Source organism: Oryzias latipes, chromosome 14 (genome assembly GCF_053564925.1).
Source record: "Oryzias latipes strain Hd-rR chromosome 14, Olatipes_Hd-rR_3.1".
In the NCBI taxonomy this organism is placed as follows: domain Eukaryota; kingdom Metazoa; phylum Chordata; class Actinopteri; order Beloniformes; family Adrianichthyidae; genus Oryzias; species Oryzias latipes.
In genome coordinates, this window is record NC_136250.1 from 11344529 (window position 1) to 11359832 (window position 15304).

The 15304-nt window shown below is 41.0% G+C and overlaps 1 protein-coding gene across 1 annotated transcript in view; it reads left to right on the top strand.

Annotated features, from left to right (window-relative positions):
• The window catches only part of frem2a (FRAS1 related extracellular matrix 2a), a 66355-nt gene that overhangs the window by 23297 nt on the left and 27754 nt on the right, over positions 1–15304 (top strand). Inside the window, exons 4-5 of the mRNA XM_004076299.5 lie at positions 8876–9106; positions 14585–14710. Coding sequence (XP_004076347.2) covers positions 8876–9106; positions 14585–14710 — 357 coding nt within the window. The remainder of the gene's footprint in view (positions 1–8875; positions 9107–14584; positions 14711–15304) is intronic.

Sequence of the window (15304 nt, forward strand, 5' to 3'; positions counted from 1 at the left end):
ACGTGGGAAATTTGTTTCTTTACCTTCGCAAAATCCACATATGATGAGAACTTAATTGCATAATGTAATTTACATGCATCTCAAGCATAATGACTGTACATCGTTCATCATGGACTTCAGATCCATCATGGCAATTTTCTCATAATTGCAAAAAAGAAAAATCCTGGATGATTCAAACCAAAGTCCCCACTCCCCCCCCCCCCCCCCCCCCGCACACACACATATTTTTTCAATTCACTGTGTCAAAGGCAGCAGTCAAATCTGAAAGAACTTAAATGGCAGAATCATCAGTCAGTTCTTGAGAGCAAGTCATTAAAAACCTTTAAAAGTGCAGACTCAGTGCTGTGAAAGGCTTTTTAATAACCATACCGAGATACATCAAATTATGTCATGTGCATCTAGGGTGATTTGGATTATCCTGTTTTATTAAAAAATGACCAACTAAAGCGTGTACATGTGACACATAAAGTCTCTCTGCTGAAATTGCCTAAAGTAACTTACAAGCCTGAGGAAACATTTTTCAGAATCATCTGCTTTTTTCTGAGGGCTTATTGAAGGTCGCTGTCTTCACTGCACCCAAGATTCAATCATCAAAGAACACAGGAAAATAAATGTAATTTGTGCCAGTGCTGACAACTGTGACTGGACACTTTAGAGCTTATTATGGGTAAAATGCCAAAGCTGAAAATGTGCTGCTGCCTTTTGCTTTACTCTCCAATCCCGTCACTTGCGCGGATGGCAATGCCATTCTCACCGCTAAGCTTTCAGCCCAGCAGATGTTGGCGATTAGGTGTTGGAGAAAACAGCGCAGCATGTTTTTGTGCTTATGTCTGAGTGTTTGTGAAAGCCGGAAGGTTTAAAGGATGATGAGAGTGTCAGCCCTGAATGCCTCTCTTGCCTCGCTGACTTTGTCATGCTCCAGCTGCTTTGCTTAGGGAGAAGCAGCCGCTGTTAGCAGCCATGGCTCTGTCCCACCTCTCACCATCGACCTGATCCCAGTTAATCAGGTGCAGACATGACAGTGCAGCAGTTTATCTTGGATTTATGTACTTGTCTGTGTGCTGGTGATTTATGTGTCTGATTCATCTTGGAAGGTTTTTGTGTCTATGTGTTTAGTGCATAGGACATGATGTGTTCTGACTAATCTCTTCATGCAATTCATGTGTGTGCACTTGGATTTCTCTGAACATGCACATCTACTTTGTGTGAATTTCACGGTGTGATGTTACTTGGTGCAATAAGATCGAAGATGGAGGGATATGTGTTGACATTTTAAAATTAACCCCAGTCCATGATTTGTGCTTTTGTTATACAAAAATCTCAATTGGAAGGTGTGTTGTTAACTTCCACCATGTTTATTTATCTTATTTTAATTTTACTATAAAAAACTAAGGGCAGTTTTCACCCAAAGATTAAGAAGACATTTTACAACATTAGATTTTAATATGTCATTTAAAACGGTGACTGATTTTTACCTGGAGCTAAACAAAATGGCAATTTTCTCAACAGTCCATTAGAAATTCACCTCCGAGATGTGGGCGGTAGCCTACTCTTGTCTCAGGGTGAGCGTTCTCTCATTTCCCAATGTCCCTTTGTTTACACTCCCTTCCACTGACTTGTAGCCCCTTCACAATCTCAACCTACCATTAAAAAAAATTGTGACAGATATTGCAGCTTTACATTTCTGAGCCAGATTGAAGGCAGAAATGAAGAAATATGGATTATAGGTCAACAAGTGGATGCATCGGAATAGAGCAGAGTCGAGTGCTTATGGCTGTAGTTTGTAGATTTTAAGAACAACTAAAAGCTGTTTTAAATGGCTTTTTTTCATCTGCTTTTGATTCACAACAATTTATAAAAAGCAATACATAGAAATGCAGTTTAAATCGTAATTTTCTTTATATATGTCCTCTATTGTAAGAAAAATGTCACAAGAACAAATTATGAACAACAAAAACATGGTTTTCATTGGAATGGGTCTTTAAGCTAATTAATTTATCTATTTTCATAGATTTATTGTCAAAATTTTTCCAACTGACTAATTGAGAATTCATTTCAGAAATAGAGAAATATATATATATATATATATATATATATACCGGTATATAAAAAAAGAAAATTTGACTAAATCCCAGTATCATAAATATAAATGGGATAAACTTTTAGTTAAACTTAAATGATGTTGTTTTGGAAATGGATCAGTATTGAATTCACCTCTTGATATATTTTTGTAATGCTATAACTTCACATCTTCAAATCATCACTTGATAAATCAACCAATAACCTTTTTTCTGTAGTTTGCAAATGAAGAATGCAAATGAGTATCTACAAAGATCACTATCACAAGAAAACAAAAAATGGTAAAAAAAAAGAAAAAGAAAAAAAAAGGTTCTGAAATGTGTGCAGGCAGATGGATAGATTACTGCAGATGAAGCAGGGAGTGTGTCAGGGATGGAAAAGCCAAAGGACTGCTGCCGCTGTTGCAGGGGTTATCTGACGAAAGCTTGTGCTGTGGCAGGTAACACTTAAGAAGAGCCTTTACTTATAGTCCATCACAGCAGGACAGCTGCAGCAGTGGGATCAGTCAGGGGGGAAACACAGACAAAGAAGCAAAGGTTTAAAGAAGCCCTCACAAAGCAGGTGTTACTCAGAGCACAGTGGAAAAAAATCTTCTGGATTACACTACTCTCTTCCACTGCTGCAGCTTTTGCTCCTGACAAAGAACTCTTTAAAACTAGTTGTCTTTAACAATCTCTGTGCACCTCAAATATCAATAAAGCTCTCATTCTTCAAGGGTTGAGTGTCCTCGAACCTCACCTGCAAATAGAGTTCTGTCACTTTCTTCACTTTACCCCCACCCTCCAACACCCAACCCTCTGATTTGTCTGCCCACTTAATCTGTCTCCTCTCCTCTGGCTGTCACCTGCACTCTTTCCTCACCTCATCTCGCTCCGGCAAAGACCTTTTTCACCTCACCTGTTTTTACTCATTTAAGACTGTGCCCTTCTTCCTGCTTCATTACCGCCTTTTCGGTCTCTGCAGGAGCTTCAGTCCAACACTTTATATCTTTTGTCTCACACCTACACCACCTATACTCCTTATAGGTGGTATAGGTGTGAGAAAAACTAAGTCTTTTGTTTTATTTTTTATTATTTTCTCCTATGTCTTTTAGTTGTTCTGCGCTGCGGTTAATCTCTGTCCATTTGTTAATTTATTTTTTTTAATTTAATGGGATTATGTAGGAGGCATTACAGGTACAAAATGAAATTCTTACAATTTAGTAAATAAATAATCTGAGAAACAACTGAATGAATACCTGCTTACATTTCCAGGTGATTTATTAATTATGTTCATGCATTAAATATCCACCCCATCTTTTGACCTGTTGTAAAAACATTCTCATTGGTCGTTTAATTATGATTATACCATGGTCCTGTCCTGTCCTGTGGGGGGGCGTTCTGGGGGGGAGGGGGGGCCCATTATTAGTACGGGTCGGGGGGGCTAGCGGGTCGGGGTCTCCGCTGAGGCAATCAGTGGTTGCCTCGGCCGGTTGGCCTCCTCGGTCCCGTCGAGGCCTGACCAGAGCTCTTCTAGGGCCGGCGTCTGGGGGTGGGGGCCTGGGCTTGCTCCGGGGGGGGGCGACGCTTTCTGGCTCCTCTCTCTCTGTGTGGGGTGGGTGGTGCCGGGCCTGGGGTGTCGGCGCCTCCGGGGGTGGGCCCCTGGGCTGGGTGGCCCTGGCCCCTTTGCTGGGGGTGGGCTGGGGGACGGCTGTTTGACCACCGGCGGACAGTCTACCAGCTGTCCCCAACTTACCCCCTTCCTTATATAACCTCATATTAGGGTGAGGGGGTGGGGGGTCTAGCCTGCGATGCGCCTTGGGGGGGGGGCTACTTGGGAGTGGCCCCCCTCCTATGGTTGCCGTATGGAGTGGGCCCCCCCTCTTTCGGTTTTATTTGCACCTTAGACATGTAGGGTCCTTGGTAGGGGGGGTGCTTGGACATCACTGCAAGCAAGCAGCAGATGTCCTCCTGGCACCCTACCCGCCAATTTTAACCGCACCTTAGACATTTAGGGCCCCTTGGTGTGGAGGGTGAGGGGACATCACTGTGAGTAATCAGGAGATGTCCCCTTAGTGCCCTACTCGCCAATTTTAACTGCACCCCCCTTAGTACACACACCCCTCCCCCTTCAATATATACATTCAAACATAAACACACACACATGCACACAAACACCCTCTCAAACACCCATACACGCACACACATTTTACAAGGAAGGTGGGACCTGGGTCCATCTGTCCCCTACCCCTTCCCTGGTGGGGGGTGCGGGCCCCTTGGCGATGGCGGCCGTGTCCCTTGGGTGCCGGCTCCCTGGGCCCGGCGGTGCTCTCTCCGCACGGTGGGGGGGTTCATATTACACCTGAGCCGGGGGTGTTCGTGTCCCTGGGGGGTGGGTCCTGGTCCTTGCCCCTGGGCGCTGGGCCCCGCCAAACTTCCAACATGGCCGAGCCTGGTCGGGCCATATTTATAACATCCCTTGTGGGCCGCCCTTTTTTCCCCGGGGTTCCCCCCTCCTGGGCGGGGGCGGCGGGCCCCTGCCTTGCTCCTACCTGGACCAACCGTGGGCCGGGTGGGTGGCTGCCTGGAGTGCGGAGCGGGTCTCCCTTGGGGGGTCCTGGCTCGTACCTGGGGTCGGGGCGGGGGGATGCCCGGAACTCCTGGGTGGTGGTGGGGTGCTCGTCTGGGGCTGTGGGCGTCCCTCTCCGGTGGGGCCCTGCGTTGGGCTCTTCCGGCGCGGCGGGGGGCTGCTTTCCTGGCTGGGCTGGGGCGGCGCTCTCTTTCCCTCTGCGCCTCCCTGCTCTCTGGCTCTGGGGGCCTCGCGGCGGTCCTGCTGGCCCTGGCCTGGGTGGCGGTCTTGGTCGCCCGGGGGGCGGTTGTTCCCTGCCTGTTCCCGTGTGGCGTTGGGGGGGCTCCGGCTGCCGCTGCTGCTGCGGCGGGGGTATGGGTGTGGGGGTGGCTGGGCGCTCCTCCTCCTTTTCACATTCCACCATCCATTTTAGAAGAACATAAACACTCACCTGAGCACAGGTGTTAGCTCACCTTTGCACTAATAGTTTGCATGATTGAATGAATGAAAGATTTCACACTAGTTGGTTTAAAGGCATAGGTATGCGTTCGTGAACACTATCTGTTTTGTGTGCATGTTGACATGTGGACATTTTTGCGGCTAGCAGGTGTGTTGATAATATTTGAGTGTGTGTGAACAGGCCCCGCCCTTTTTGTACTACATTTGAACCGTACCGTAACGATAAACAACCAGTAAACCTGTCTGCTCTATGCTGCTTCATGGTCTTACCCCCCTTCCCCTCCTATTATCACCCTCCTACCCCCCCCCTCTCTCTAACGTCCCTCTCTCTTCTTCCCCTCTTTCCTTTTCCGTCCGGTCCAACACCAAAGATTTTCAAACATGATTGAAATTAATAAATTTTGGCCTCAATTACAAAAGGGGTTTATTCAGACATACCTTTGGTTTGTCTGAAGATGAATAACCCCTCTTGTTAAAATAAAATATGTCCAACACAAGAGGCCCTCAGCTCTCATCTGTTTGCCTAGCTGTTGGACAGGACAAGTTAAAAAAAAAAAAAAAAAAAAAAAAAAAAAAATGATTATACCATGGTCCGGGTGAATACTCGATTCTGATTGGCTGCTGGGTATGCGTTAAAACCTGATAACCGCACGGTGAAAAAAGAAGTTCCGGTCGGCTAGCTTAAATGATTTGTATCACTGCGCCGGCTTCTGTAAAACAACCTTTTGCTTCATCATCTGGGCAAAAACAAGCGGTAAGCGATTAACTTTCCCTCTGACTTGATGCTTTATTCAACCCATCGGGACGATCAGCATATATATATCGCCGAATCTTGACTGCAGCGGTGGTGCTGCGCGACGCGGACTATATGTTACGTGATGCGGCGTACATATAGTACGCTGTTTATGATAAAAGTGATACAAATCGGAAAAAAAAAAACAAGAATTAAGGACTAAAGCCTGGTTAATATGTATTGCTTTTGTAAGTGACCATGGTATAAGTGGGTTAATGGCCTTCGAAGTGTGCGGTTACTACTTTTTAACGCACTTCGCGGAAGCAACCGTCCGACGCGAAGTGCGTTAAAAAGTAGTAACCGCACACTTCGAAGGCCATTAACCCTTACTTAAGCACTTTTTAGCTGAAATATAAAACCTGTATCATTTTTGAGGACATAGTTTCTGCAGAGGGGCAGGAGTTCTCTAGAAATTCAGATCTGAGTTGTGGGTGGGGCTGTTGGTGTAGAGCAACCCTTCCCCCCTTTCCTGTCATCAATAACTGAACCATCCATTTACACTCTTCCACTAGCTTACAGCCCTTCACTCCCCCAACCTAACATTACAGGTGCAAGAAAAATGACGAGCAATATTGAAGCTATCCAGTCGTACAGTTCTGATCCAGATTCCATCTCGGACGACGAAACAAAGACGTACATGGATCTAGTTGTCTGCAAGTGGATGCATGAGAATGGAGCGGAGCAGGGAGCTTGTCACCTGCCCAATGTGTATTAATTTCATAGCAAATAAGGTCTTTTTTGAACAGCATTTTTCAATATGAACAAAGAAATAATCAAAATAAATTAGATTAAATACCCAGTTAATGTAACTAAAAGCTTGAAGATCACTCATAGTGCAACCTTACTGAATGTCGGCCATAGAATTTTGTTCATCCCTACAATAATTCATTTGGTTGTGATGCACCATATTAAAGCCAGCAATCACTCTCCTTTAAAAAGTTGGATGCTGCTTGATTTTTACTTAGTTAACTAAGTTAATATTTGAAGATTATCTTGTATTAGTATTTTAATCTTATTTTAATATTTTGTCTTGTTTTGTACCAGTCAGACATTTTTTTCACAAAACATGACCCAGGTTAAACAAGTAAGACCACTAAGTGAAGGAACAAGCAAACCCAGGGTTGTAATGAGTGAACCTCCATTAGTGTAGCCTCTACTTTCACAGGAAAAGCTTTCAACATCCCCCAGAGAAGTAGTTTTCTTATGTTACATTAGAGCTATGCTGAGAAATACTAAAGGTTGAGGGCTTCAGGGACTTGCGTGCTTGCTTTTAATGTAACAAACGAATAAATTTAAACTAGGTGCAACATTATTACTTGTGCAGTGTGTATTAATATGTCATAGTGTCTTTTGGAATATTCTATCTTAAATGAATGTGTTATGGGGATTTTCCCCAATGATATATGCCCTAGTAATTCTTCTCTAAATCCTCTAATGGCCAAAGTTTTTCAACCCATTTGTTCACATAAAGAATTGTTTTTGATAAAGTTATACTATTTTACAGATTTACACATTATCCATTGCTAATTAAATTTAATAGAATTTTCTATGAATAAATAAGCAAAATTAGCTCCTAGTTCTTTTTCATTCTAAACTTACTGTATGTCACTGCAGGTCTACATGTTGTGTGTTAAGTAAAAAAGTTTAAATGTTATTTTTTGACATGTTTCCTCACACTCTGATGAAAATGTATTCTGAATTCTCTTCATTGGTGAGAAAGCAAAAGCATTGCTGTTAGGATTTAGGTAAAAAGCTACATTCACTGCACAGCCCTCATGATGAGTCAGATGCTCTAACATCATCTTTGTGTCCATTATGAATTTACTAACTCAGCAAGTGTAACATGTATCTGAGCCTGTCACACCTTCAATGCACTCAAAATAGCAAGTCTAAGTTCAGCAGCCTCTTCATCCATGATTCCTGCCTCAGTCACCATCACTAAAGCAGCTCTAGCACCTCATGTGATTGAGCTTTACTTTTTCCTGTTTAACATAAAAATTCAAAGCTGTACATTTAAAGATGAGATGTAAAAAAAAGCACCATATTGTAATTGTGACCGTAAAAAACGATTGTCTTCTAAATTCCAGGTTGCTTTGCTGTCGCTGAAAATCATCCAAAGTTGAAATTCGGTGCCAAGTTTTTGCTTGGCACGGTGTGAACATTGAAAGAACAGAGCTTTATTCCAAAGTCATTAAATCAAAATGGTTTGTGCAAATGAAGATAATCACTGAAGGTCCTCACAGAATCATGAACGCGCAAAAAAAGGCGCCATTGCCGTCTTTGCTGCAGTTTATTTTCAGATTACATTGTGCATACAATGCTCAGAGTGTGTGTTGAAGACCGAGTGCATACGATCCCATCTGCATATGTTAGCTGCCTTCTGTTTTCTCTGTTTGTGCAGGATATTTGAAAACCAAAAATACAAATCCCTTCTATGAACACACACAAGCTGTTTGGCACAACTGCATGTTCCTTGTTCTAATGCAACGCAGAATGAGTGTCATGAAAATCATAATTCTAGTTACTTCATCATGCAAACTTTGTGCCTTTGAACAGAATATATCATTTAGCATGAGGAGAGTGACATGAAAAGACCTTAAAATGAAATAATGAATGTTTGAAAAAAAAAGGATGAAATTTAAGCAAACAAAAAGGGAAAAGTGTGGATCTAGCCCTTGAGAAATGTCGGTTATAGCAAATCCATCTTAACAGGGTAGAATGTGCTTATTTAAAAGCTGCAATCACAAATTTGTTTCACACATTCCTGGGGCTCTGCAAGTGATCAGTGAAAAGAAATGGATGTAACACCAATTTTCCCACCACTCCAGACAATGTTAAGGGGTGTAAAAATCCTTTTTTTCCCATGTTTCTTCTTCATGTCTGTCTCTCACTCTCTCATTGTCTTCTTCTTCCCTTCTTCATCTTTTGTTATTTATTCATTCTTTGATTGAGTTTTTTCCCCCCACTTGTTTGCTCACTTTTCCTTGTATTTCTCAGGCATTGGCACCCAGGATGGCAGTGCAAAGAAGAACGAGGACTTCAAAGGGAAGTTGCAGAAGCAGGTGCAGTTCAACCCGGGACAGACCAAAGCCACGTGGCGTGTGCGGATTCTGGCTGATGGAAAATACGAGCAGGCAGAAACCTTTCAGATTTTGCTATCGGAGCCAGTGATGGGAGTGATGGAGTTCCCTGTCGTGGCAACAGTGGAAATCCTGGATCCTAAAGATGGTCAGTACTGATAATACTCACTGTGTCCTAGATTCAGAGTGCAATTACAAGCGCCATGTGTTTACAGTGAGTTTGAAGTTTGTGCAGCAACAGCCTCTGAAAGTTTCTGTCGCTGTTGGAGGTTTGTGAGGAGATGGGCAAATCCTTCATCCTTGCGGAATGTTAATCCTTCAGATTAACACATTCTAGGGGTGTGACGATTAATCGACTAAATTGATGTTACGATTTATATTCCTAACAGCCAACCAGATAGACCAGTCTAAGGCACCCAAAGCGATATAAAATTGTTTTAAAATAAAATAAATTACAACAGAGTACAACAAAGTACAACAGAGCCAGCTTTATTTTTGGGATTTTCAAGAGTCAGGATTTGTTTGACCATTTTTTGTGTTGCCCTTTTGCAGTTATTTCAGAGAACGACATCAACTGTGTCTGGTAATATTTTGATCAGTTCGTTTTGTCATGAAAACAGACAAACTAGCTCATTATTTTCGGATGACGGCTGGATCATTTGTTACCCTGAGAAATTAAACAAAACTTAAAAACACTTTTAAATGTTGCTAATCTTCTCAAATGATAGTCGCTCATTTGAAAGTTGTTTCTGACAGACAATCTAAGCACAATTTCCCTCTGACTTAGAACACGATTTAAGTCATAAATGACAACTGCTACGTTGTTTCTCCAAATAAGGAAAAATGTTTTTCAATTTTTTTTAAATTTTTCATATCTTCTGTACATGTTGTCTATATTAGAGACTAAGAAGCAAGTTTAACAACATTACTTTGGGTGTTCTTGAGAATTTGAACATTTTATTCTTTGCACCACCTTTGGTATACCAAAGAAATTTTTCTTTAAATAGAATTAGATTTAGTATTAATTAGAAAATCATATTTGATCAAATAAAGAACTTGACTATCATAAAACATGACCTTTTTCTTTATCATACTAATAAACTTAAACAAATGACGGTTTATTTTTTTTTTTGTTTTCTTGAAACGCACTTTGAAAAAAGCTAAACAATTGTGATTTATTTTAACTTATAGAATGTTGGTACTTTTAGACACACAAACTATAGAGGAAATACGTAAGACATTTGAAACAAAGGAAACTAGTATTTCTTTAATTTCAAACAAAGATTTTCAATGTTATATTTATTATTGTCAGTATGGCACTTTCTCTAAAGCAGGGCAAACGCTGTCAGTGCATTCAGCCCGATTGCGAATTGTTAGTTGTAATATGTAACTTGCAGATTCATGCTCAAAACAATTTAAAAGAATGGGATTGTCAGCACAACTTTGAGGTTAATTAAGTGTAATTTGAGTCGCTCAAGGCTGCCTTCACCATCTTTGTGTTTGATTGTTGGCTTCAAAAATCAGAAAAGTTAGTTGAAGATAAAAAAACTGAGAGGGGGGTGTTTCCTTATTTGGAGAAACAACGTAGCAGTTGTCATTTATGACTTAAGTCGTGTTCTAAGTCAGAGGGAAATTGTGCTTAGATTGTCTGTCAGAAACAACTTTGAAATAAGCGACTATAATTTGAGAAGATTAGCAACAAGTCTTTTACTTCCCTGGAGTTTGAGCCATGGTTTGCAGACACCGCACTGTTTCCAAAGCAAATGAAAGACCCTCTCCCTGTCAAATTTTCTTTTTCTTAAAAAATAATCTTTCGGCATCACCCTGTTTTTATCGCTATTTCTAGAGTTGTGAGTGTGTGTCCCAGCAAAACCTTGATATTTGAAAATGTGGCCCGGCTCCATCGGTTATACATTTTCAGAAAACCCGCTTATATGAAAATTATGAAACGTCCTTGTTAAGGCTGTGGCCGCATTTAGTTTTTTTTTTTTTTTTTGTTCAACTAAATTACATTTTATCTGATCTGCTCCTTTTTTTAAACCTTATTTAGACATGTCATTTTGCATGGAAGTACAATTTCAATCATTTTAAATTAGGCATTTAAAACATGAAAAGGAATTATTGGGGGAAAAAGTGAAAAGTTCTGTCACAGATCCTGTTTTTAAATGACTGTGTTTTTAAATGGCTGCCGTGGTGCAGCGTTAGGGCGGTCGACCCATGATCGTAAGAATGCAGGTTCAATACTCGCCTTGCACGCCCATGAGTCGAAGTGTCCCTGGGGCAAGACACTGAACCCCACCTTGCTTCTGGTGGTAGGTTGGCGCCAGTGTTCGGCAGCGGAGCCACTGTGGCTGTAAAGCGCATTGGGCCTTCGAAAGAGGGTAGAAAAGCGCTATATAAGTATACAGAGAATTAAATACCTTTTTATTTACCTTTTCACAAAGCTAGCCATGTCCATCAATGGAAGCATTTTTCTTCTAACGCTGCATTTCCCCGTTTTCGTCTTATTTAAACGTTGCTACATTCCAAGGTTTTGTTGTCTTTTTCTGAGATCTGAAATAATAATAATGTGTCATTGAGAAATCCCACAAGCATGCTGCCCTTGTTCCATCAAGGTTAGAGATAGCTTTCTGCAGCTTTTACATTTAGTTTTTCTTTGCATCACCTCCCACTTCAATGATTCTTGTAAATAATCAGAGATCGACAGCAACAGTGGCTCTCGTCCCTGTCTTTTTTTTCATTTTTTCTCCATGCTCCATCTCTTTCAGGATTCTCCTGCTTCATTTTCCAGACTCCCCTGTGGGGTAATTATGATGTGTGCGGAGGGCAGGGACTGGTTTGTTTTCTGTCATCTCCAGGGACAGTCTAATGTGACAGAGACGTGCCAGTCTGTACTCTAATGGGCTAGTAGGCTTAAGCTGTGCCTGTGGCATAAGCTGTACTGTATCTAATGGTGAAAACTGGATTTATGCGGCTCTTTAGCTCAGCTGAACATTTCCACCCTAGAAGACAAATCATCCTGGTTCATATTAACTTTAGAGAGAGAGGCTGGACTGTTGAACTTTAACCTAAAGTAGTGAAAACTTGCGCTGATGTCACTGGAATTTCAATTGTGATGTCTGTGTAAACACCTACGGCTGTTCTGTCTTCCTTTTTTCAGATAGACGCTAAAATAAATAAATCCAAAGTATTTGCTGTGGCCTGTAAGCTTTCCACTTACAGAAGTTTATGACTCTATCTGAGCACAGTGCTGACTAAAGACAGTGGTGACAACCTGCTGTTTAGCTTTATGCTTCCAGAAGCATCTTATTCCCAGAGCAGCCTATAGATCTTTCTTGGCATCCCTCGGGCAGTGACCCCATACGTCAGTAAAGCTGTTACTGCATCACAGTTAGCATCAAGGTCATTCCATCAATATAAAAAACAACATTTTTATCCCTAATATGTTTTCTGTCCAAACCGAAAGGCCATGAGCAGTTAGAGCATGATGCTTTAATAAAAAACAGCTTTGTCTTTGTTACTGTGATGGTGAATCAGCTTTTTTTTACTGGAATATTTTTTTGTTAAATAAATATTTCACCTTTATTATACCATAATCCCTAAAAAAACAGTTTGAAAATGTTTAACATGCAGGTTTCAAACATAAAACCATTTTTCAATGGATTATGAATGTAAATATTAATAATTGAGAGTGGCTAGGAGGAAAAATAACAAACTTTGTTTTCTTTTTGCCAAACAAAATTCAGATCATATCCTTGTATTTCCCTCGTCAACATTCCCTCTTTGAAGTATGCACTATTTCCCTTTCTTCCTGAATGTTTAAAGGTGTTGCGCTTGACCCATGCGAAAGAAAAGTTTGCTTTCAAAAACCTTCAGTGGAATAAGTGGTAGCAGAGCAGAAATGGTGGGAATGAGATGTGAAGCGTGTTAGATGAAGTGTGCAGGATTGTGCAGAGAGAGAGCAGGAGATCAGTGTGCAGGAGTGTGTTTGGGCACAGAATGGGTAAGAAGGAGCTGCATCCTTCTCTGAACCTCGAATCCCCCATCAACATCTCAAAAGACCCCACCGCCATCAGCCCTCATCCCGCCTGTCTGCTTCTCGCCCCCTGGGGAACCACAGATAGTAGGTTGTGGCAAAAAGGTGAATTGATGGAAAGGACAGAAGATTGAGTGAAAGGAGAGCCATTCGAGGAGTGTTGTTTCAAGAGCAAAAAAATAGTGTGAACTCCTGCTGTTTTGTGAGATTGACCTATACTACATGTTAAAGTTATTTTCTCAAAGAGTCTTTGCAGGTGATCACCTCTTTTTTATGCGTTATCTCCTATAATTATGAGCCATTTTGTGGAGAATTTTCATGCTGCCTTAAATTGAAAATATTGTGGGCAAAGAGATTCAATTCCTAAATGTGCACCGTGCACAGAGCATTTGTCTTAAAGCCATGTCACACAGCTGCTACATGAATTTTGCAGATATTGTGCAGATGAAAGTTGAATATACGTGGAGAAAGTAAAAAAATTTGGGGTCTTTTCACAGATATATTACGAATGAACCACGTTAAAACCACGGAAGAAGTACAAATAAATCATGTAAATCAATGTAGAGCATGAACCGTATGTGATTACTGCACTGTTTATATGTGTTTCATTAGTGTTTTGTGCATCGTTTATGTAATTTGAATGCGATAAATGCTCCGCCTACGGCATATAAATGTTGTACATCGGTGATACATGTGTCAAAAGTCCATTAGACATACGTGAAACAGTCGTGGAAAGCCTTGCATCTCCCAAAAATGATGCACAATTCCTTAAGATTAACATAATAATTGCGTATAAATGATGTAAACTATGTCTAACCTGCGTAAGTCTCAACAGAAAAAAAAATGTAAACAGTTCAAAACCAAAATAACGTAAAAAGCCTTCGAGCTAAACCATCGACGGATATCTGAACACATCGACGAATGACAAACGCAAGAAACACTACTTTATAATAATTCATACCATGCACGTATCAAATACCTAATTTCATATGTGGAAAATGCACAAAATGAACGAAGTGGCTGTGTGACATGGCCTTTAGGAAGAAATGTGAACATACAAAAACAGAAAACCTGAAGTAACACCCAGTTCACTTTGTTGATATTTTTCTATTTAATCCCAACCCAAATTGGTAATTGCAAATTGCATAATAATAAATTATTTCCTTAAAAGTTCCTAATTGCAGTTTCTTTTAATTCAAAAGCTGCTGTCAAGAAACAACGAGAAGAGAAGGAGGGAAATAAGTGAGTGGTTGACCCATCTGTGTAGAACAGATAAGTGAAAGTCTCTGGTGAGCTCCCCTGTGTAATGAAATAAGAGACCTGGGAGTGTTATTGTCTGCCACACAGCATGACAAAAAATAACTTCCTGAAGAACACCTCCAGTCAAATAAGACCAGAAAGTGTGACATAGAGTTTTATTTTTAAATATGAACGAGAAAGCTTCAAAATCACCTCCTCAATAGATAAAAATACAGTCCTATATTTCTGCTCAATAATGAACCCATCCATCCTATAAGGTCCAAAACTCTTTGACTTTTTTTCAAATTCATAGAGTAAAGCATTGCCTCCACTTCTTTCTCCTCCAATCAGAGTCGAGCGTATTCTTCCCTGAACAAGTCCACTTGGTGGAGGAAGACGTTGGCGAGTTATTCATCCCAGTGCACCGCAGTGGAGACGTCAGCGAGGAGCTTATGGTGATATGCCACACACAGCAAGGTATGGATGAATCATTTTGCTCCTCTGGAGCCACACTTGCATAAATTCAGATATTTTTACTGTAGACCAAGAAAGACTGTTGACAAAGTTGGTAATAACAATTTGCTCCTGTTATTGTGCAAAATGACCACAATAATTGATATTAAATATTAAGAAAAGGTGGCTTAAAAGGTATTTTTCAGTTTTCAAATCCCTACCTGGTGAACATCTGCTAGAAGTGGTGCACAAGATCTTGGCAGACTCCATTGTAATTAGATTTAAAGTTATAGTTTTACCATTTTTAGCCAAAAAAAAAAAGAAATTTCATCTCTGGAAGACAGTTTGTGGGTGGGACTGTTGAGGACCCCACCCCTCTCCCAGTCACCCTAACTGAGTGCTCTGTTTACAAGCTCTCCTGCTTGTTTAAAGTCCCTCACAACCCTAACCTAATATTACCGGTGCAACAAAAATGTCGAGCAACATTGGAGCTATTCAGCCATATAGTTTGAGGCAAATGCTGGCTCAGATGAGGAAAGGAAGATGTACATGATTCTAGTCATACCAGTAGAGGCATTGGAACTGAGCGGAGCAGGGAGCTAGTGTCCCGCCCATTCT